Below are 23,234 nucleotides of genomic sequence, written 5' to 3' on the forward strand. Positions count from 1 at the left end.
TGCTAACATGGGCCTCCAACCAGTGGGGTCGACCTTCTCAGGAGGCCCCTGCCCCAAAATTTGCCTTTAAAAACCTTCAGTTGCAAGCCATCAGGTAGTTAGGTCTTGACAGCATTACCTCCCTGTTGTCCTGGGTGGTGCTACACCAAAAAACAGCCTTTCTTACTTCACTGCCAAAGGCTGATGTCAGTTTTTACTGGCTTGCTATGCTTCAGGTGGACAAACTCTCATTTGGTTCAAGCCTACAATATCAATTCTCCCCAGTAGAGATCCCAGTGGGTGTTCTGTAGAATTCTAAGTTGATTCTAAAGTTTATACGGAAATGCAAAGGATCTAGCATAGATAAAACAATATTGAAAAAGAAAAACAAAACTGAAGAATTTATACTCCTTGATTTCATGACTGATTGTGTAACACACCAGTAATCAAGTTTTATCATAAGGACATATAAATCAATGGAGCAAAAGAGAAAGTCCAGAAATAGACCCACACATACACATGATCAATTGGTTTGACAAAATACCACGGAAAGTCAATGAGCAAAGAACAGTCTTGACAAAAATGCTGCTGAAACAACTGAATATCCATACAGAAAATAAACCCTTCAGTCTTATCATCCCACAAAATTAACTTAAGATGGACTACAAACCTAAAATATAAGAACTGAAACCATAAAATTTCCACAAGAAAACATAGGACAAAATGATTGCAATAAAAATTTAAGGAACATCTCTTTGAATGACAGTTTAAGAACGCATAAAGGCAAGCTATAAAGAGACAACATTCACAATACATATATTTGACAAAGTACTTAATGCAGAATAAAGAATTCCTATAACTCACTCATAAACAATTTTTAAAAAGGACAAAAGATTTACACAGGCATTTTAAAGAAAATACACAATAAGAATACAAAGAATGCTCAGTATCATTAGTCACCAAGGAAATGCAAATCAAAAACCATAATGAAATACTATTATACATCCATCAGAATAACTATTACAAAGTTAACAATGTAAGAGTTGACAAGGATGTGAAGCAATCTGAAATCTCATATTGCTGCAGGAATGCAAAATGGTATAACCACTTTGGAAAATACAGTTAAATGTACGTTAAACATTACACCCAGAAAATCTACTCCTATTTACCCAAGAAAAATGAATGAAATGAAAACACACGTCTATATCAGATGTTCACATCAGCATTATTCATAATAATCTCAAACTGGAAATAACTCAGATCTCGACTAAAAGGTGAGTGGATAAACAAAGTGTGACATAGACACACACATCAGGAGGCTACCCAGCAGTAAAACAGAATAAATTACTGAAAGAAAACATGCACCATGGACAAATCTCAAAAGCATTTTGTTGCACCAAAAAAGCCAAAAAAAGATTATACTACACTCTATGATTTCATTTACATGAAATTATAGAACACATAAAACTAAACTATAATGACAGAAGGACATCAATGGCTATCTGGGGTCTGAGTTCAGTGGGACAGGGGAAGACGTCAAGTAGCTTTTTGGATTGATGTGGATCTTCCATTATCTACATATCTGTATTTGGCAAAAATCAATCTTCACACTTAATAAAGTTGATTTAAAAATCCCTCTAAGCATAGGTTCAATGAAATAGGACAGAGCATGTTTAATTCAAGGCAGCTAATGATAGACCATGTTATAAATATTTATAAAGAAGCCATATAAAAAATATAGAATTAAGATAAGGTTGAGGAGATTAAAAAAAGAAAAAAGGTTGGGGCGCCTGGGTGGCTCAGTTGTTAAGTGTCTGCCTTCGGCTCAGGGCGTGATCCCAGAGTGCTGGGATCGAGCTCCACACCAGGCTCCTCCACTGGGAGCCTGCTTCTTCCTCTCCCACTCCCCCTGCCTGTGTTCCCTCTCTCGCTGGCTGTCTCTCTGTCAAATAAATAAATAAAATCTTAAAAAAGAAAGAAGAAAGAAAGAAAGAAAGAAAGAAAGAAAGAAAGAAAGAAAGAAAGAAAGAAAGAGAAAGAAAGAAGGAAGGTAGGTTGAGGAAGGTTTCATCATACTTTTGGTGTTATGAAGACAATCACCCCACAAAAAAGGAGTGGTGAGTCTTTTAACAAAATTGATTCTAACAAAAGGTTTAAAAAGTAATACACAACAGACCTGATTACAATATATTTTTGAACAACTCTTTCAAAAAGCAGCTTTTTAAGATGAGCAGTCAATGCATTTTCTTATTTCCTTTCTAATTACAAGAGGAAGACAAAGCAGGAGTCAACCTGACTAATCCTTTCAGCCCTTGTAGGGCTGTCTAAAACATCTTTTTAAACTTAGCCAAAACCCACTTTATAGCTTCATCTTGCGTAACTTTCCTTAAATCAGTCTACTCGCTGCACTTTCTAAATTACAACTTGCATACTATTATATACAAAGCTTGGTGTTTGAGATGCCAGATACAGAATGGACAATATAAGAAGTCTGTGGCCAGCAGTTCTAGCTACTTTTTAGACTCAGAGTTTTATTATTATGCCTTTAGTTCAGCATAGGTACTTAAGTTTAGGTTACCACTGTCCCAAGAATTCAAGGCTAGCAAATGATAATTTCAAAAGAGAAAAGAAAGAAGGGAAGGAGGGAAGGAGGGGAGGAAGGAAGGATGCATGCAATGTTTTTCTGTCCTAAATAATACTTTTTTACATACTTTCAGAAACATACCATCTAACAATGAAGCAAATTGTATTACTTTCACTTAGGGTTCCTGAGTTCTAATATGGGTCCCAGTTCTCTTATTTATGGAGAAGTACAAACTTGAAAAATGTGGTAGCAACACACTACATTACTTACCTATGTTTTAATTTAAATTTCCTTGCACCTCTGTTATAATACTTGCTTTACACATGAGTAAATGAATGAAGCTCAGAGAGGTGTATAACTGGCTCAAACTACCAAATGACAGAGCTACGATTCAAAATCACCTTAACTCCAAAATTCACGCTCGTAAGTACCATGCTGATTATGATATATATTCTCACAAAGAGAACTCAATTACTTTAAGAGGTCTATATAAACTTGGGAAAAGGGTGACAACATAATTTTTTTAAAATTCCATTTACCTTCAGGGGACGCAGAGCACCACAAAATTTTGTCCACCAGCTGTTTTCAATGAATTCTAAGTGCCTCTCTCTTTTCCTAAGTGTTCGTAACCTTTCTTCAAATTGTTTTAAGGCGCGTTTATCCCTTGCTGGCAAAGGTCGACCATCTTTGCTCTGCAAATAACAGAACAAAATAAAAGTTTTTTTACCATTAAGGTCTTAGTAAAGTACCCATCAGATTTAGCAAAACATGCAACAAAACCTTTTTTTAGGTTGGATACTCCTTTACAAACTGAAAAAAAAAAAAAAAAGACAACATCTTTGTGACAATACACATCTCTGAACAAACACCAGCATCAAAATGTAGATGCGTATACATTTAATACTGAACTTCTTGATTCCTATTTTCCAAATATATAGCAAAGTTATGTGGAGAGGAGATAAATATCTTTAAAAATGCCTTTTTTATAGGGTACTTTATTCAATTTGCTCAATTACTCTCTCTCACCTCCAAGTTCCTCTACCGCTTATCTTAATATATTCGGTCCTACCCCTTCTCTCCCTTTGGTCAGTCCTTGATTCAGATACAGCAGAGGGATATAATACTAGTATGTGCCATGCAGAAGTATTTATAACTATTGCTGAAAACTGTCACATTCTTATTCTCCAAATACTTTTGCAAATAAGTCATGTTTTCTTTGGCCAACCTACTGACAGGTAACTCTCATCCACCTATTTTTATGTGATGCTTACTGTAACCATAAGCAGTACCTTTCTCATGGAGGCTCAAAGATAATACTTTCCCACTTAAACTCCCCTGCCTCCTAAGTGTCTTCAATTGGATACAATAATACATTACAATAATATGACAGTTGCTAAATACAAAAAAGGTGAAAGGTAAATTTGTTTGCTTTTATTGGAAGCAATAAGAAAAAAATTTACATGGAACTACATTTTTAAAATGTAAAGACATCAGGGGTGCCTGGATGGCTCAGTTGATTAAGTGTCTGCCTTCGCTCAGGTCATGATCCCAAGGTCCCGGGATCCAGCACCACATTGGGCTCCCTGCTCAGCAGGGAGCCTGCTTCTCCTTCTCCCTCTTCCTCTGCCCCTCTCCCACTTCATGGTTGTGCTCTCATGCTCTCTCTCAAATAAATAAAATCTTTAAAAAAATAAAATGTAGAGACATCATATACTAAAATGTTAATATCCCTATTCAGGTTCAAATAGGTTCTTATGAGACAGACAACAAAATTGCTCTCTAGCATATGCCAGTGCAGACTCATCTGAAATCATAGATATAATGAAGACAATATTCAAATATCCTTTAATAAAGAAATCTACACAGTTATAATGATCTCTTTACATAATGGCACTGCCATGCTCTTCTGGAACCAGCCGTCCTCTTCCATAACTTATCATATTGCTTCTCAACCTATATCATGCATAACAAATACCTGGAGAGTTTGTTAAACACAGATTTCTAGACCCAATAAATAAAATTTAGTTAATCTTGGGTGAGGCCTAAAACGTGCATTTCTACCAAAGTCCCAGGAGATGCTGGTACTACTGGTCCAGAAACCATACTTTGCATACACTAGACTATATTTAATTACCTTCACTCCTTTAAGTCAAGTATAATGGATACTATCAAACTGTATCCCAAGAAAAAGGAAACTCAGAGAAAGGTATTTTTGGAAGGACAAAGGAATAAAACAAACACGCCCTTCTAGAAGACAGACCCAGGCAATAATACTTCTAGTGTGTGGCATGAGAAAGGGTACAGTACTTTGTATCTTAAACATAATTTTTCTCAGAAATGCCATTCTAATATCCAAAGGATACCAACAATGAGGTAGTTTTATTCAACAACTAGCTTTTACTACTTCAGAAAAAAAATTAGTAAACCATTTTAAGGGTTGAAAATAAACCCAAGCTATCTGCCTATTTGGTGAATATTTCAGGGAGTGAGGGACAGAAGTCCATTCTGCTTTGCTTATCGGCCAAACCAACATAAGAAAAATTTTGGTCAGAGAAACAAACACCAGGATAAAAACCCAGCAGTCAACTAATTATCTCATCTGGGAAAAAAAAAAAAATGTAGTTATAAAGTATATGCATACCCTTTGTTTAAAAAAAAAGTAGAATATGAAAGCTTCCCTTCACACTGCCCAGAGTACCACTGCCCTTTCCTACTGTTACCGCCATTAAGCAATACAATATCCTTCACATCTTCTATGTATTTGCATGCATGCATACATGCTAATACTCGTATGGATTTTTGTTGTACATAAAGCTAATATTTCCTGAGCACATTTCTTGTGCCTAAAACTGATCTGTTCTTTTACGTTTATTCTCCTTAAATCTTCAGAATAAAACTTTGAAGTTGGTACTAATATTATTATATCCATTTATTAGACAAGGAAAATAAGGCCCACAGATAATTATATGAATAAGGAGGGCTAGAATTTGAACTGAGAAAGTCTGATTTGATTCTATAAAGATATATTCTTCAGTCTACATAAAGCTACACCATTCCTTTTCATCATTGCACACCACATTATACCATGGTATCTTAATAAATACCTTATTTTTTTTGAACACTTAGATTGTTTTCTTTTTTGGGGAGCATTAACAATGTGCTTAAACATACTTTTTTACCCAGATACAAGTATATACATATACTTGAGTAGGAAATGTTCCTAGATGTCAACTGCTGGATTAAACTTTATTAAAAGGGATGTGGTTTGTGTGTACAGGCACATATCGTATCATACAATATTCTTTAAAAAGCTGTATATTTTACATTCCCACAGCAGTATACCTATCCCCAAAATCTCATTAATACCTGACGAAGGTAAAAATTTTAAAGACTTCTAAAAGATAACAGTAATACTGACTTGCTCTAATTTAACATATCTCTGATTACAAGGGTGCCAACCATCTTGTTCTCTGTACTCCAAGTTCCATGTTCTGGAAAATCCCTTCAGGTCACAGGCAAACTGAGATGCTTGGTCAACCTACTTACTACTGAAAAGCTGAAGCATCATTTATATTTTCACTGGAGAGTATAATTTTTCCTTCAGTAAACTCTATCTGGGTCTTTTGTTCATTATTTCTATGTATTGCTTGTCCTTTTTCTTACCGATTTGAAGATGTTCTTTATACATACCCAAATTGCAGATTATTTCCTCCTACACTATAGACTTGCTTTTGGCGGTGCTTTTTAGGCACATAAATTTTAGAACTTAAAAATGTAAAACTCACCAATCTCTCAATTAGCATTTGGGGTTCTTTTCTGTCTTGTTTAGAAAGGTCTTCCATACACGAAGATAAAATTTTACTTTCACTTTCTCCTAATGTTTTGTAAATTTTGTATTTGATCTGAATTCAGGATTGTTTTACTGTATGGTAGGGGGTCTATGAAAAATTCACATTTTGTCTTTTATAAATTTCCACCTAAACTTAGGAAAAACTGTCATCTCTACAATAGTCAAAATCTTCCCAATCAGGAACTGACGAAGTTCTCCATATACTTCAGTCTTCTATTATGTATTTCAATAAATTTTATAATTTCTACCAGGACGATTCTGACATTTCTTATTATTTTATAGTTTGCAGCTATTGTGTATGAGACCATTTTCTATTACATCTTCCAAATGGTTAAGGATTTCTATATGTTTGTATCCAGACACTTTGATGAACTCATTAGTTCTATTAATTTGTCAGTTTATTCCTTCAGATTTTCTTAGTAGATGGTATCTGTGAATAATAAAGGATATTTCCCTTTTCCTCTCTCTCCCTCCAATGTTTATACCTGCATTCTTTCTTATCTGACAAGGACCTCCAGGAATATGCTAATGAGCAACAATGATACTGACAGCACCGCCCTGTGTGTGACGTCACTGGGAATGTTTAAGTCATCATTAAGTATGATGCTCATTACAGGCTTCCTTTCCTAAGTACTCTCTTCTCTTCTAATTTGGTAAGGCTTTTTTAAAAAATCATAACTACAAATTGACTTTTACTACATATTCTTTAACATCTATTAAAATGTTTATATTTCTCATTTCTCCTCAATATATTAAACTATTTAATAGATTTTCTAACGTATCATCCTTGCATTTCCAGGATAAAACTAATCTGATAATTCTAAAATATTCTCTTATTACAGCACAGTTTTGAATTGCTAATATTTTTCTTTATATTAGAACATTTGCTTCTATGTTCATAAGAGAGACCAGTACATATGCAGTCTTCTTTTTTGTACGCAATTATCATCTGGTTTCTGTATTAGGATTATGCTCCTTTAATACAATTTAGAAAACTTTGTTTTCTAAATAATACTTAGAAATGTTCTATAAATAGGTTTTATATGTTCTATAAGTATTATTTATCTGTTCTATAAATGCGTTCTATGAATAATATTCTATAAATATTTATCTATTACTTGAAGGTGATAGAAGAAGAAACTTCGTTGTGTTTTTAGAAGTATATTCAATTGGCAAGTGATTACATATAATTCTTAGCTTATTCCACGAGTACATAAAACTTGAACATAAGCGATAACAGTAAAATCTGATGTTACACATGAAATCAACATATCCGGGAAAAGCAAGGTCTTGATCATACCTGAGCAAAACTTTTGCTTTTACTTGTTAGAACACTGATAGAAATTCTCAAATTGTCAGTGTCTTGCATTTCATAGAGGACAAATTTTAAAACCATGGACATAGTTTGTTAAGGATATGTTGCAAAAAAATTCAAACAATGTCAAAAATATGGGATTGCCAATGTTTAAGTCATATCAGAAAGTTGTGCAAAGACAATGGACTTTCATGCTTCCCAATTACAATAAAATAACAACTCACTTTTGATTTAATTGTTTGAATGTGTTGCTCCACTTCTTCAATGTCTTCAGTGTTTTCTAAGCGTTCGTAAGCAGCACTTCTAGTACCTTTTATTAGATTTAAAGGTAATGCAGACATACCGTAGGCCTAAAAGAAACAAAATTAAAATGTGTTTAGTACTACTATTTTATACATATTACACACAATTTTGAGGGGAAAAGGTCCTTTAAACTTTACAGCAAGTGCAAGAGTAAGCATTGTGAAGGATTATAGTCACTGAAGAACATAGTACATGGGAATGAATCATGATATACTGTCTCCTTAACTCTCTTATTTCACATTTACAGTTATATAAACTGACATCTGTAATACTATTCACAGAATAGAAAACATGTATTGTTCAAAGGAAAAGTTGCAGAATTAGTGTAAATAGAACACCAAAGTAATAAACTGCAACTTCAGATTAATGAGTGGTTAAGATAGTGTGAATTAGTAAAAACACTTTATAAAATCATTTTCTATGGAAAAAAACAATTTTATCCAACTATATATAGTAAACCCTGACTAAAATATATTTTAATATATACATGTTATTTAATTAGCATACCAATTATCTGTATACAGTGTTTATTACAAGTTTAAAGTATAAATAATCATTTTGCTATTTTAAATATTTTCCTACAAGTAGTTTTCTAATGTTAATCAGCATTAAGAATAAACATATTATTTTATATTTTTCCATATTAGCCAGTCCCAAATGACGACTTTTAATTGTACCCATTAAAAACACTTGGCATTTGCTACATGACCATTATTTTAAATCATTAAATCTTTAGAAACAAAACTGACAACTATCACTTCCTGGTTGCAGCAACAGACTCTAAAGCAGACACATTACATATTTAAATCTTTTTCATTTTCCTCCTGAGCACACAGCCAAACTACTTTAGCCAGTCTCCCCTGAAGTAGGCCCACGAATCTGAGTTCAAGACAATGAATGTAGGCAGAAGTGATAAATGCTATTTCTTGGGCTTAACCCCAAAACTTCAAAATATCCTGGGTGATCTTGCATCTTTTCTCTCAAACTCTCTGCTACCTAGATGTCAACTCTGAAAAAACTTCAGTGACAATTTTAATTATGGTTGACCCTTGAATAACTTGGGTTTGAACTACAAGGGTCCACTTATACAAGGATTCTTTCCTTCATACAGTATAGTACTATAAATGCATTTCCCTTACAATTTAAACATTGCCTTTTCTCTGTTTCAAGAATACAATATACAACACGTATAACATACAAAATATGTGTTAACTGTTTATGCTAATGGTAAGCCTTCTTCAACAATAGCCTATTAATAGTTAAGTTTGGGGGGAGTCAAAAATTATATGCAGATTTTCACACAGATCAGCACCCCTAACCCCCTTGTTGTTCACAAATGCACATCACATCTTCTTTATTCATTCACCTGTTGGACACATAGGTTGCTTCCATATCTTGCCTATTGTAAATAATGTTGCAATGAACAGAAAGGTACGTCTGTCTTTTCAAATTAGTGTTTTCGTTTTCTTCTGATAAATATCCAGCAGTAGAAATGCTGGATCATATGGTATTTCTATTTTTAATTTTTTGAGGAACCTCCATACTATTTTCTATAGTGGCTGCACCAATTTGCATTCCCACCAACAGTGCATGAAGGTTCTCTTTTCTCTGTATCTTCACCAAATGTGTTATTTCTTGTCTTTTTGATACCAGCCATTCCGAAAGGGGTAAAGTAATCTCTCATTGTGGTTTTGATTTGCATTTCCCTGATAATCAGTGATACTGCATTTTTGTGTGTGCTTGTTGCCCATTTGTAGGTCTTCTTGGAAAAATGTTTGGTCCCCATTTTTAAATCAGGTTGGGGTTTGTTGTTGTTGTTGTTGTTACTGAATTGTACGAGTTCTTTATATATTTTGGGTATCAACCCCTTACTGGATATATCATTTGCAAGTATCTTCTTCCTTTCAGTAAAGTTGCGTTTTCCTTCTGTTGATGAGTTCCTTCACTGTGTATAGTCCCATTTATTTTTGCTATTGTTGCCCTTGCCTGAAGAGACATATCCAAAAAAATATTGCTAAGAGCAATGTCAAAAAGCTCACTACCTGTATTTTCTTCAAGGAGATTTATGGTTTCAGGTCTTATATTCAAGTCTTTAATCCATTTAGAGCTTATTTTTGTATGTGGTGTAACAAAGTGGCTCAATTCCATTCTTTCTCATGTAGTTGTCCAGTTTTCACACCATTATTTTAAAAGGCTGCCTTTTCCCCATCATCTGTTTTTGCCTCCTTTTCATGTAGATTAATTGACCATACAAATGTATTTCCGGGATTTCTATTCTATTCTGTTGATCCAGATGTCTGTTTTTGTGGTACCATACTATTTTTATTACTACAGCTTTGTGGTATAATTTGAAATCAGGGAACATGATTCCTCCAGTTTTGTTCTTCTTTCTGAAGATTGCTTTGGTTCTTTGGGGTCTTTGGGGGTCCCATAAAAATTTGGGGATTATTTGCTAGTTGTGTGGAAAATGCCATTGGCATTTTGAGAGGGACTGCACTGATTCTTCCAATCCATGAGTATGGTGTATCTTTACATTTGGGGGGTTGCCTTCAATTTCTTTCCTCACGGTCTAGATCTTTCACCTCCTTAGTTAAATTTATTCCTAGGTATTTTGTCCTTTTTGATACAACTGTAGATGGGATTGTTCATCTCTGCTACTTTGCTATTAGTGTATAGAAATGCAATGGATTTCTGTATATTAATTTTGTATCCTACAACTTCACTGAATTCATTTAGTAGTTCTAATAGTTTTTTGATGGTCTTTAGAGTTTTCTCCATATAGTACCATGTCATCGACAAATAGTGAAAGTTTTACTTCTTTTCAATTTGGATGCCTTTTATTTCTTTTTCTTGCCTACCAGCAGTCATTAGGACTTCCAATATTATGTTGAATTGGTTTTCAGCCATTATTTCTTCAAGGCGAGACTGTACATTCTTGCCTTGTTCCTAATCTTAGAGGAAAAACTTTCAGCTTTCTACCACTGAATATGATGTCAGCTGTGGGTCTGTCATTTTTCATTATGTTAAGGAATGTTCTGTTTATACCCATTTTGTTGAGAGTTTTTATCATAAACAGATATTGAATTGTGTCAATGCTTTTTCTGCATCTATCGAGATGATCATATGATTTTTACCCTTCGTTTTGTTAATGAGGGGTATCACACTGACTGATTTGCAAATGTTAAACCATCCTTGCATTCCTGAAATAAATCTCACTTGGTGATGGTGTATGATCCTCTTCATGTATTACTGACTTTGGTTTCTTGAAAATTTTACCATCTGTGTTCATCAGGGATATTGGCCTGCTGTTTTCTTTTTCTGCAGTGTCTTTGTCTGGTTTTGGTAACAGGGTAATGCTGGCCTCATAAAATGAGTTTGGAAGTTTTCCCTCCTCTTCAATTTTTTTTAATAGTTTCAGGCACATTGATATTAACTCTTCTTTAAATCTGTGGTAAAATTTATGTGTGAAGCCATCTAGATCTGGCCTTTTATTTCTTGGGAGTTTTTTGTAGATGATTCAATTTCATTACTAGTAATTGGTCTATTCAGATTTTCTATTCTTCATGGTCAATCTTAGAAGATTGTGTTTCTAGAAATTTATCCAACTCTTCTAGGTTGTCTAATTTGTTGGCATGTAATTGTTTATAGTATTCTCTTATGATCCTTTTTATTTCTGTGGTATCAGCTGTAATTTCTTTTTCATTTCAGATTTGATTTTATTTGATTTTATTTATTGATGAGTGTGTCAATTTTGTTTATCATTTCAAAGAACCAGCTCTTTGTTTCATTGAACTTCTCTATTATTTTTTTACTTCCTATTTCATTTATATATTTATACATATTATTTATGTATTTATATATATTATTTCCACTCTGATCTTTTACCATTTTAACTACAATGTGTCTGAGATTGTTTCTTTTTCAGTTCATCTTGTCTGGAACTCCTAGGGCTTCCAGAACCTGGAAGTGCTTCCTTCTCCAGATTAGAGAAGTTTTCAGCCATTATTTCTTCAAATACTTTTTCTGGCCCTTTCTCTATCTCATCTCCTCTGGGAACTTTATAATGCAAATGTTATCCCACTTGATGAATAGTTCCTGAAGTCCCTCAAGTTATCCTCACTTCTTTTAATTCTTTTTTCATTTGCTGCTCTGTCCAGATGTTTTCCATTGCTCTGTCTTCAAGCTTTGCCTTCCCGCTCCTATTTTATCCTTTCTGCTATTGAACTCCTCTACTGTATTTTTCAGTTCAGTTGTAACTTCTATTCGATACTTTCTTATATTTTCTGTAGCTTTGCTAAAGTTCTTCTATTCATCCATTCTCCTGACAACATTGCTAAGTATCTTTATGACCATTACTTGAATTCTTTATCAGGTAGGTTGCTATCTCCTTTTCATGAATTTTTTTTTTAATGGACATTTGCCTCATTCTTTGGTTTGGAACATATTCTTTGATCTCCTCATTTTGCCTCTCTGTTTGTCTATATGTATTAGGTGAAACTGCTACCTCCCTCAGTCTTGAAGGAGTGGTCTTGTGTAAAAACTGGTTCACATGGGCCATTAGAGCAATCTCGCTTGGCCATCAGACACTTCATATGGGCTGCGTGTGCCCACCAGCTGGGATAGAGCCAGCACTGTTGTTTGGGGAGGTCAGGGCTCAGAGCACTCACCCTGCTCAGTTGTGGCTTGGACATTGTGCAGGGAAAGTGAGGTTCCAGCTGCCTGCCCATCACAGTTGTGGCTCTGTCTCTATGCTGATTAGATGGGGCTTAGGGTGTCCCTGGAAGCTAATTACACCTTGGCTGCTGCTAGGAGAGGGTTCGGGCTCAGGTGCTTACCAGCCCAGCTGCAGCCCATGTGCTGCACAGGGAAGGTGGGTCTCAGGTCACTGGACCAACTGGGTTGTGGTTTGGGTGCTGAACAGAGAGGGCAGGGCTCAGTGCACTCTCCCAGCCCAGTTACAACTTGGTTCTCTGCATCAGTTGGGCAGAATTTAGGCCACCCACTTGGACCAATTGCAGCTTGGCTGCTTCATGGGGAAAGTGGGGGTCATGGTGTTCATCTGGCTCATTTGCAGCCCTATCACTGAGTGAGGAGAATAGGGCTCAGGACACTAGCCTGGCCCTTTGTAGCTGGGATGCTGTGTGGTATGGGGTGCTTGCCAGCCAGGTTAAGGGTTAAGTGGGCAAAATATGCCCTCTAGTGCTTGCATGCTAGAGGGAGAGCACCAGAAATGGCACTCATCTGCTCTGTCACCAGCAAGTTAGAAGGAAATTCCAAAAATGGACTCCATCAATGCTTACATCACCAGATAAAGTGTCTACAGGTCCCTGCCTTTGCCACAGCCTCCTTAAAATTAGTAAGTGGTTCTCCCTCACTTACAGTGTAGGCACTTTTCAATCTGTTGCTTTTGCGCTGGATCTCAGGGAGACCAGGTTTATACACAAGCCACTTACGAGCAGGATCTCTGTTACCTATAGTTCTGATTCTCCCTCTCTTAATTCCCGATTGATTTTCAAAACCAGATGTTTGGGGGGGGGTCATCTTTCCAGTGCTAGCCCCTAGGGTCAGGATGACTGACAGGGAGCACAATCCTCTTACTCAACAGAGAGTTCCTTATTATGGGATACCTGATTATCGGGTCACCTGGGATGGGGTTGGGGGTGAGGCCATGTCTTTAACTCTCCTACACTACTTGATGTGTCTCCTTTGTCTTTTGTTGTGCAACTGTTGTTCATCAAGTTCTCAGGTGGTTTTCAGAAAAAAATTTATTCCAAATATAGCTCTAAGTCTGTTGTGTCCATGGGAGAAGGTGAGTTCAGGGTCTTCTTATGCCACTCCCTCCTTCTTATGCCACTTCTTATTGAAACTCCCTCCATGGCTTGTTTTGTTTTGTTTTTTTAATTAAGGGAGAATATGAGCAAAGAACATGACCAAAAAGAAATCCCACAAATCGACTAGTCCTATCAGGTAATATCAACTATATATAGCACAATGTATCTAGATAATTATGAATTTTTTACCCAATATTCAAATCCTTGTATTTTCTAATGGAGAAATGCCTTAAAATCTTGCATTTTACATATTGTTAAAACGTAAGTTAAAGTTCTCATGATTTCCCCATCATCTCCCCTCCTTCCTGCCCCCCCTCCAGAAAAAATAGAAAGAGAAGATTCTGTTTTATATTAGAAGAAAATTTAATTTAGACAGAGTAACTTTCTTGTAATTAATAAAATCTTATCAAATTTATACTTGTAATGACCTTGGTAAAGTATAAAAAGGAAAGAATATAAAATATCATACCATTAAAATACTGAAAATATAAATAAAAAAGCCTATGGGAGCCAAAGTATCCCACAGCTCCTCTAACTTTCCTTAGAGAATTTTCCTAACCCTATTATCGTTTGATCCATTTGTTTCTTCTAGTAGTTCCACAACTTTTTAAAACATTGAAAAAAAGTAACATAACACTCAAAGACTCTGATGAATAAGCAGTATTACATAATGATTATATACCAATTATCCACACTCACATATCATTTTAACACACGTATGTTGTGTTAAACCAAATTCCAAGGCAAAAATATTTTTGCTAAACAGTTTATGCCCAAATAAATACCCTGTCCTCCCAAACACCTCCAAACAAGCTTATTTTACCCCAATGCTTGTTAATCTCTATTAGATGGATTTGATCCCTAAGTACAGAACCTCAGTTCCCAAGGAATCTGTTGCTCTAGTCAATATCAACAATGTGGCCCTTATTTAGAGTCTACTGTCAAATATAAGGTCATTTAAATTCTCCTTCATGATCTGCTGGTCTCATTTTCTATAAATCTATCTTCTACACTGTTTCCAAAGGAATCTCTAGGACCCACGTCAGATTATGTCACTCCTGTAATTAACATCCATTAAGATCCGTAGGCCTAATTAGAATTCAAAGGGCTCTGGGAGGACACCCTAGGATTTGGGGTGGATGCCTTTAAGGCCACTACGGGAGATTAGAAGACAGGCAGCCACACAGGGACCTGCTACTATGTCAACCAGAGCAATTCTATGTTGTACATCTAACTTTTTTGTGTTCAGTAGACTATTTGGCATGTAAAAACCAGGTCTCAATTATTTTTTCTCCTATCTTTTCTCCTAATAATATTTAACCAAAAATTGTTTTAAAAAAATAAATCTTAATTCCCATGAACTTATTTCCTTACATGGAATTTATATATTTATTAGAAGAGCTGACTAAATTCTTAAATAGCAAAAATCTTAGAAAATAAAGACAGATCCTTGGAAACACCTTGTGGGAACATGGGACCAGAATACAATATCTTTTTGTGAACTTTTAAGTCTGAAAAGAACAGTAAAAGAAAGTTGTCATTGTTTTGAATTAGCTACCTTTTAGCTTTTTTTTGGATTACATGTTTAATGATTATCAGGAAATTTAACTGTAACATTTAGATTATGAAACTGACATAAAACATCACATAAGACATTTAGGTCTTTAAATAATAATCTTTTGAATTTAGCCTCAGACTTATTTGAAAAAAAATGTATAAAAAAGCTAGCCTTTTCAGAAACAAAACTTTTATTGCTTACTACTGCCCTCTAGTGAATTATCAGAAAATCAACAAGGCTAAAGAGATTATATCCTTTAAAATGCTTCTAGGTTGGTCATAATTGCCTCCAATCTTATTTGTTCAAGTTCCAGAAATAAATCACCATATGTATTAAATCTAAAATGTTTGAAAGAATACACACAGCTACAAACATTTCTTTTTTTTAAGGTAATTTTTTTTTAAGATTTTATTTATTTGTCAGAGCTCAGAGAGAGAGCGCACAAGCAGGGGGAGCGGCAGGCAGAGGGAGAAGCAGGCTCTCTGCTGAGCAAGGAGCCTGATGCAAGGGTCCATCCCAGGACCCCGGGATCATGACGTGAGCTGAAGACATATGCTTAACCAACTGAGCCACCCTGGCATCCCAACATTTCTAATACCCTCTTACGCAGCCCACTTTAGAACAGCACCTTTTCCCTATGTACCTCTCTAATATCTAGAATAACAATTTCCAACCTGTGATCCTTGGATTACTGTAAAGGTTCAACACCAAGCACTACTTGTAGACTGTGTTAAGTGTCTGGCATGTATTTGTAACACCTATTATTCAAGGACATGTATGAGCTTATGAGTAACGGAACAATTCATTAAACACATACTCAGTTAAGATTTCTCCTTTAAATATTCATTGATTCCAAGACACATATATATTTTCTTACATTTAACATTAGTGAAATTTGGATGTATCTTATAATCACCGGCTATACAGAAGTCATGACATAGCTGTCACTACCTGCATGGTCAGAAATTTGGTCACAGCTGGTTACATTATAGTTACTTCTCTATTTGAATTACATGCATTCTTGCTACCACGACTGAGTTTAACTGCCACTTAAAAAGTACTGTGATTTGACATTGAAACAAAAAGTTAATGTGTAAGGAGAAAGAGAACAAAGGAGCAAATAGTAAAGCAAATATTTATTGAAACAAGGAGGAGGGGTACCTGGGTGGCTCAGTCGGTTAAGCATCTGACTCTTGGTTTCGGCTCAGGTCACGAGACCGAGCCCACATGGGGCTCTGCACTGAGCACGGAGTCTGCTTGAGATTCTCTCTCCCTCTGCCCCTACCACATGTGCCTGCTCTTGCTCTCTCAAAATAAATACAAAAGTCTTAAAAAAAAAAAAAAAAAAGAAAAAAGGAGCATAATTCCATATTTTCTTACAAAGCAACAACCAAGGGCTTTATAAGCTTAAAGGAACATACCCAAAGTAAAAGCCATTTTCCATTTGCCCTTCACAAGGCAAGACAAGAAACAACAAAAACAGCTTACAGTTAACAATGGGTATGTTAGCAGCTTCAAAGAAAATTCTTGAGACAAGAGTGAAGGACTTAAGAAAAGCTGCATCATCAATTCTCTTGACAGCATAAAAGAAACAACCTTGTAGAGTAAAACATGGGACATGGATAACCAATTTAAAAAAGTGATTCAGAAGACTTAGATTCCAAATGTGAAATATTTCACTTATATTTTCCTTATTATGTATAATGATATGAGTTTTTAAAAAGTATTCACAGAAGTAAAAAAAAATAGAAGTATTTACATAAATCTAAAAAATTCTCACTAAATATAAAACAAAAATTATAAATGATAAGAAAGCATAGGCAGGTACATCTTACAATCAGTGGCATAGATTCAATGAAACATAGTACCACATGGAAGGCTGAAAAATTTGACTTTTAAAGAGCATTTCTTTCTTCACATATGACTGAAAACCAGTGTTCCATTTCTATTTCTGAATCCTTAATTTATCACATTAATTTTCTTTAATCTATTACTTTATATTTTCTATTAAATGTATCTGTATTAGTATAATGTTATGTGTGTGTGTATGTGTGTGTGCGTATAAATATATATATATATGTATATACATACGACATGGCCAAGTTTTTACTGAAACGTGTATACAATAAAAAGTTCAGTAGTCATCGTTTCTATAGGCACTTCATTGGTCCATAGGATACATTTTGTATGAAAGTATCATTATTCAACATTTCCCCACTTGGTGGCACCAAAAAATTAAACTATCTACATAAATATTTGTGTCTAGAGGTTTCATTTTTTTAATTTAAAAAAGTAGCATTCCTTTTCGATTTAAGATGAAAACAACAGGCAAGCTGTATGTTGTTTGACATTCTTCTAATATTGAGTGCCTAATTATTGGCTTATCCCTTAAGACATGGTAGAGTAGATATAATCTTGGTAAAATTTAAATAATCATCTAGTTTCTAAACTAAGCAATAATGGGTAGCTAAGAAAATCACACTCTACTGACACATTACAATAACTTTTCTGGTCTCAATACTAACAGAGTCTATGGTGGACACGACTTTACCTTTAATAATTAGTTCTTTGCACTCAGGGTCAAAGTACTCTAAGTATTAACTTCCCACTTTGGGAACTTTAATTAAAATTAATCTCTTGGGGCGCCTGGGTGGCTCAGTTGGTTAAGAATTCGACTCGATTTCAGCTCAGGTCATGATCTCAGGGTCATGAGACTGAGCCCCGTTTAGGCTCAACACTGAGGGTGGAGCCTGCTTAAATTACTCTCTCTCCCTCTCCTCCTGCTCCTTCCCCTGCTTGGGCATGCACTCTCTCTCCCTCTCTCTCTCTCTCTCAAAAAAATAAAATAAATCTCTTCTGGTCCCCATGAATATATACTGTACCCTCTTTCCACACTCCCCCATGTGAAAAGCTCAATTCTCAAGCTTTTCTATAATAGGTTAGGACAAAAATTTGTATCTGCAAGCAAATATGATAATTAGTACTATTAACCAACCTCTCTACAATAAAACCAGCTATCTAAAAACAGTTGATGTTCAACTACCTTTTTAATGAAGTTTGAGTATTAATGGCCCATTTTTACAGATAGGGAAGCTAGGGTTCAGATATTAGATTTTACATAAAGACTTTCACTCATGACTAGCGTTCAGGTATAAATGCCATGCTCTCCCCTTAAACAGGGTCTCCTCTATACACACTAGATAGTAAAACTGGCCAGACTGGTTTGGTAGCAAAACATCCTTCCACTGAGTTCTGAGCATATTTTGTGCTATTCAAATGATGTTTGTCTATCCATCCCCTCCCCCAAGTAACTACCACCCAACTTTGAATACCTCCTTTGACTTATTCATCTCTTCATAAACCACCTTCTCAATTATCATGACACAACTGCTATTAGCATCTGGTTTACTTTCACTGCAAGATGTGGAAAAAGCCGTGAATTATAGTTTAAACCATACTAAACTGTGAATATTCAACAATTTGAGCTACTAGTGACTACTGGGTGACCAACAAATTCCAAGACTCGGTAAATTTCTTAATTAAATCCTAATTAAATCTTAATTAAATCTTATTAAACATTATTCCCAGTTTAGAAATGAGTAAATTTAGATAGTAAAGTAGTTCAAGAGACCCACAGACTTAAAAAGAATCTACATTTAAGACTCTCCACCAAGGATCACATTTTATTGCTTATGCTACTTAAAGAAAAAATTTAACTCCTAGATAATATGACCTTACTATGCTGTTACATTGGACCCTTTCCCTGGGCTTAAGACTTAAGGGACCCCCTCCCCCACCTATTCAGCATACCTTCTATGTTTTTCAGGTTCCCAACCTAGGCCCCATCATAAAGTCCTCTGTTTATCAATGCCCTCTGCATATCTAAAAAAGATATCTAAGGATATCTTAACTCAGTATGGTTATTTTATTTAGTTTGATTATTTAAATGATAATCTTCACAGTTTGCGTGAGAGTAATATAAAATATTAGTTCAAAATATTTACTTTACAATAATATCGTTCCTACAGGGAAGCTCTCTTTCAAAGAATTTTAATAATTTCACACATTTTTCCCACTCCCACTCATCACTGCCACAGCTTACGTAATTCAGAGCCACCAGAGTAATAGCGTTAAAATGTTAGACAGATCCTATTACTTCTCCATTTAAAACCTTCCAATGGTTTCTAATCTCAAGCAAAATAAAATTCAAAATCCTAACCACGGTGCATAAGGCTCTACATAACAAAGCCTCTGGCTATTTCTCATCTCAACTTCAGCCATCCTTCCTTCCCCTTGTTACCTGAGCTCCAGCCACACTGGCTTTGCCTCTTTGCTATTATCTGAACACAGCATACATGTGCCTACCTCAGGATTTCTGTGCTTACTCTTCCTTCATGGCTGGCTCAGTCACTCTACTCAGGTCTCTGTTCAAGTGTTAGAGAAGTTACTCCTGAACTTTATAGTAGAACCAGCCTCCAGTACTGTCTATTCCATTATACTGCATTACTTTTTTCATAGCAAATACCATTTGACTATTGGAAGACAATATTCCATGGGTCTCTCATTTCTGCACACCTTGCAGACCAGGCACAAATGCTCATTTTCTTCTATACTATCTTTTAAAGAATGTTTATATAGAAAAATAGCCTTGGAAAACAAAGATAGCATCTTCCTCTGGAGCAAAGGGCAAGCGGACTTACTGTCCATTGTAAAAGATTCAGCTTCCCTAAATTCAAGGTCCTCTTCTATATCAAAGTATCATCTGGTGCATTTTACACTGCCCCACGGGTGGGAAACCAGCACAAGAAAATGCTAACGCTAAGCCTACTGTTATTGCTGTAATATAAAGGTCTTTGTCTTTGACCCAGAAGTCTTGCATCTTCAGAACCACAGAACTGTGGCAGGCTACAAGTAGGGTAAAATCTTAGACCCTTCATTGTTCTTGACCCTTAGACCTTACCTACTGGTTTCCTCTTTTTGCATTTGTTCCTCCTGACTAATCTTTTATCAACTGTTATATACTCATTTTCCTATAGTTTTCAAAGCACTTTTATACAGTATCATTTGACTTTCAAAAATCTCTAGGAGGCATTATTTTTTTATTCTCTTTAATGGGAAAGACACTGACCCAGGAAGGTCAAAAAACAAATGCAAAATCACCTTAATGCATCAATCACAGAATAGCAATTAGAGTCCAAGTTGAACTCCTAATTTGTTGTTAATTTGTGACTGCTTCTTAAAAGACAAAGAGGGGTGCCTGGGTGGCTCAGTTAGTTAAGCATCCAACTCTTGATTTTGGCTCAGGTCATGATCTCAGGGTTGTGGGATCAAGCCCCATGCTGGGCTCCACACCAGGCATAGAGCCTGCTTAAGATTCTCTCTCTTTCTTCCTCCCTCTGCCCCTCACCACCCCGCTCACACTCTTTCTCTCTCCAAAAAGAAGAAAAAAAAAAGACAAATAAATAAGATAACACACATATATTCTGTGAGACGGAAGGATAATTACCCACTAACAGTATGACAAATTCCTTATGTAGTAATCCATGGACAAAATGCCAATAAATAAAGCGGAGTATCCAAATAAGCACCTGACAGATATTAAAATGCATGTATTTTGACTGCTTTTATTCTAAATGATAACCCTCGAATAATTATGTAACAAAATTAGATTCTGCTATCACAGTAAAAGCCCATTTCTTTCATGTCTAAAGAAAGATATATTGGAACAATACCCAAAAATATTTTCTTTATAACCAGTATTTCCCATTTCTGCAAGAATTAGGAATTCTGTAAACATAAACTCAATTAATCTGAAAAGGTTCTAGATAAGCTTCCTACACTACTCTCTTTCAAGAGGTAGGTAAGAAGCATTTATTGTTGGTTTTTCCTCTATAATTTGAGCAAAAAAACTCAAAAAGCAGACTGTACACAAGTTTGGCAGGCTATAACTCATAACTTACTATCTCCAGAAAGACTGAAAAAAAAAAATGTAGCCTCTCAGAGTGTAAGATTAGATTCTATATACTAAGGAAATATCACGTTATATAAAATATCTAACATTAAAAACTCTATCTACCCAAGTAGGATGAATTTACTGCATCAGTAATAGATACTGATCTACAGTTCAGAGTTCTAATATGCTTATAAATCACTACATCTACTACTGCATAATAATCATCTTCAAGGTTCACAACTTATAAAATTTGTTTCTGAATATTAAATTTCAAAGATGCAGATAAAATGATTGTGACTAAGTAGGTAAAAATTTACCCTCCTCTTCAGTAAAGAAAACTTAAGAAAATGAAGAAGCAAGCACTAAAATATTAAAGAGGAAAATATAATTAAATTGAATATATGACTAAGGTAAAACGAAATTGCTTCATAAAGTAATTTCTTAATTTTACTCAATTATCACCATTACACTTACTGTGTAAGTTATAGCTGCCAACATTCCAATCAAGGTCAGAGAACTAATAGAAAATGACAATGCAGCTAAACCATCTGCAAAGGAAGCAGAACTTTGTTAAAAATGTACACATATACTATTCAAATATTTATATGCAAAAAATCAATATGAAGATATAAAAACTGGGTTTCTTATACATTCTGAAGGAATACACCCAATGTATATTACCTCATCTTCGAAGTGTCAACTCCAAGTGGAGAAAATCTATGCCCAACACGGGGCTCAAACCCACAACCCTAAGATCAAGAGTTGCATGCTTTATTGACTGAGCCAGGCAGGTGCCCTGAGAAAAGAGTTTTTAAAGGGCTCTTCACAAATTGATTCACAAAAGATCTTTTGAACTAAGATTTTCCTTCTTTCACTTCTTAAAACTAAAGGAAAAATTATCTAATTATTGAGCCTAAAAAGAAATCAGCAAAATATTAGATGCTCAAAAGGTGGCAAAAAAAAACTGTCCTATGCTTTATGAATGGCAGTCCTTGAGAAATAACATTACATAGGAAAGCCACTGGCACTAACTACTTCTCTTCCCTCTGTCCTCAATCCTGACACTCCTAGTTTCTTTCTTAATTTTCAAATAAGTTTTCACCACATAGCCTAAAACCAAATCTTAAAGAGCTTTATTTCATTCTTTAATTTGAAAGGAGCTAGACTGTCCATCTGGCAGGAAAAAAACAAAACCAAGTAAAAAGCAAACACAAACAGAAGATAAATTAAAACAAAGTACCAACACAGGAATACTATGTTAACAAGTTAGACATAGTAAATTATTTAAGAGAGGCCAATAAGTCAGAGGCAAGAGTGACACTTTTAAATAATTATACTAGATTATATAATGAAATACTGTGCAAATTTGAATATTCATAAATGGGAGTAATACTAATTTTTTCAGTTTTAATACAGGTCCCATTGAACCTGTTTTGATCTATTTAAAACGCAGTTCCTGTGGAACCAAAAATAATTTTACTTTAATGTACATTAATCTTTCATGAATAACAATAAAATTAGAATCATTTATCTTCTTAAAACTCATTTCTCAGTTTTATATAACACCTGAAGAAAGCATATTATTAAACAAATTCACAAACTATGCAACGCTAAATTTTAAGCCTTCATTTCGTAAAACTAAAATATTAGATTTTATAAAATCAAAGACATTCTGATGCTATTACCTTCTTGATCTTACTAGAATTATCAACAGAAAGGGTTCATAAAACTAGGAGAGGTATGGGGCGCCTGGGTAGCTCAGTCATTAAACATCTGCCTTCGGCTCAGGTCATGATCCCAGCATTGTGGGATCGAGCCCCACGTAGGGTTCCCTGCTCAGCGGGAAGCCTGCCTCTCCCCT

General features: G+C 35.1%; 1 protein-coding gene across 1 annotated transcript in view; it reads right to left on the reverse strand.

Annotated features, from left to right (window-relative positions):
- LMBRD1 (LMBR1 domain containing 1) overlaps nt 1-23,234 on the reverse strand; it is a 114,796-nt gene that overhangs the window by 50,891 nt on the left and 40,671 nt on the right. Inside the window, exons 6-8 of the mRNA XM_008684898.2 lie at nt 21,848-21,921; nt 7,953-8,078; nt 3,103-3,255 (exon numbers count right to left, since the gene is read on the reverse strand). Of these exons, the coding sequence (XP_008683120.2) occupies nt 3,103-3,255; nt 7,953-8,078; nt 21,848-21,921 (353 nt within the window). The remainder of the gene's footprint in view (nt 1-3,102; nt 3,256-7,952; nt 8,079-21,847; nt 21,922-23,234) is intronic.

Source organism: Ursus maritimus, unplaced genomic scaffold, assembly GCF_017311325.1.
Source record: "Ursus maritimus isolate PB19 unplaced genomic scaffold, ASM1731132v1 scaffold_29, whole genome shotgun sequence".
Classification (NCBI taxonomy): Eukaryota; Metazoa; Chordata; class Mammalia; order Carnivora; family Ursidae; genus Ursus; species Ursus maritimus.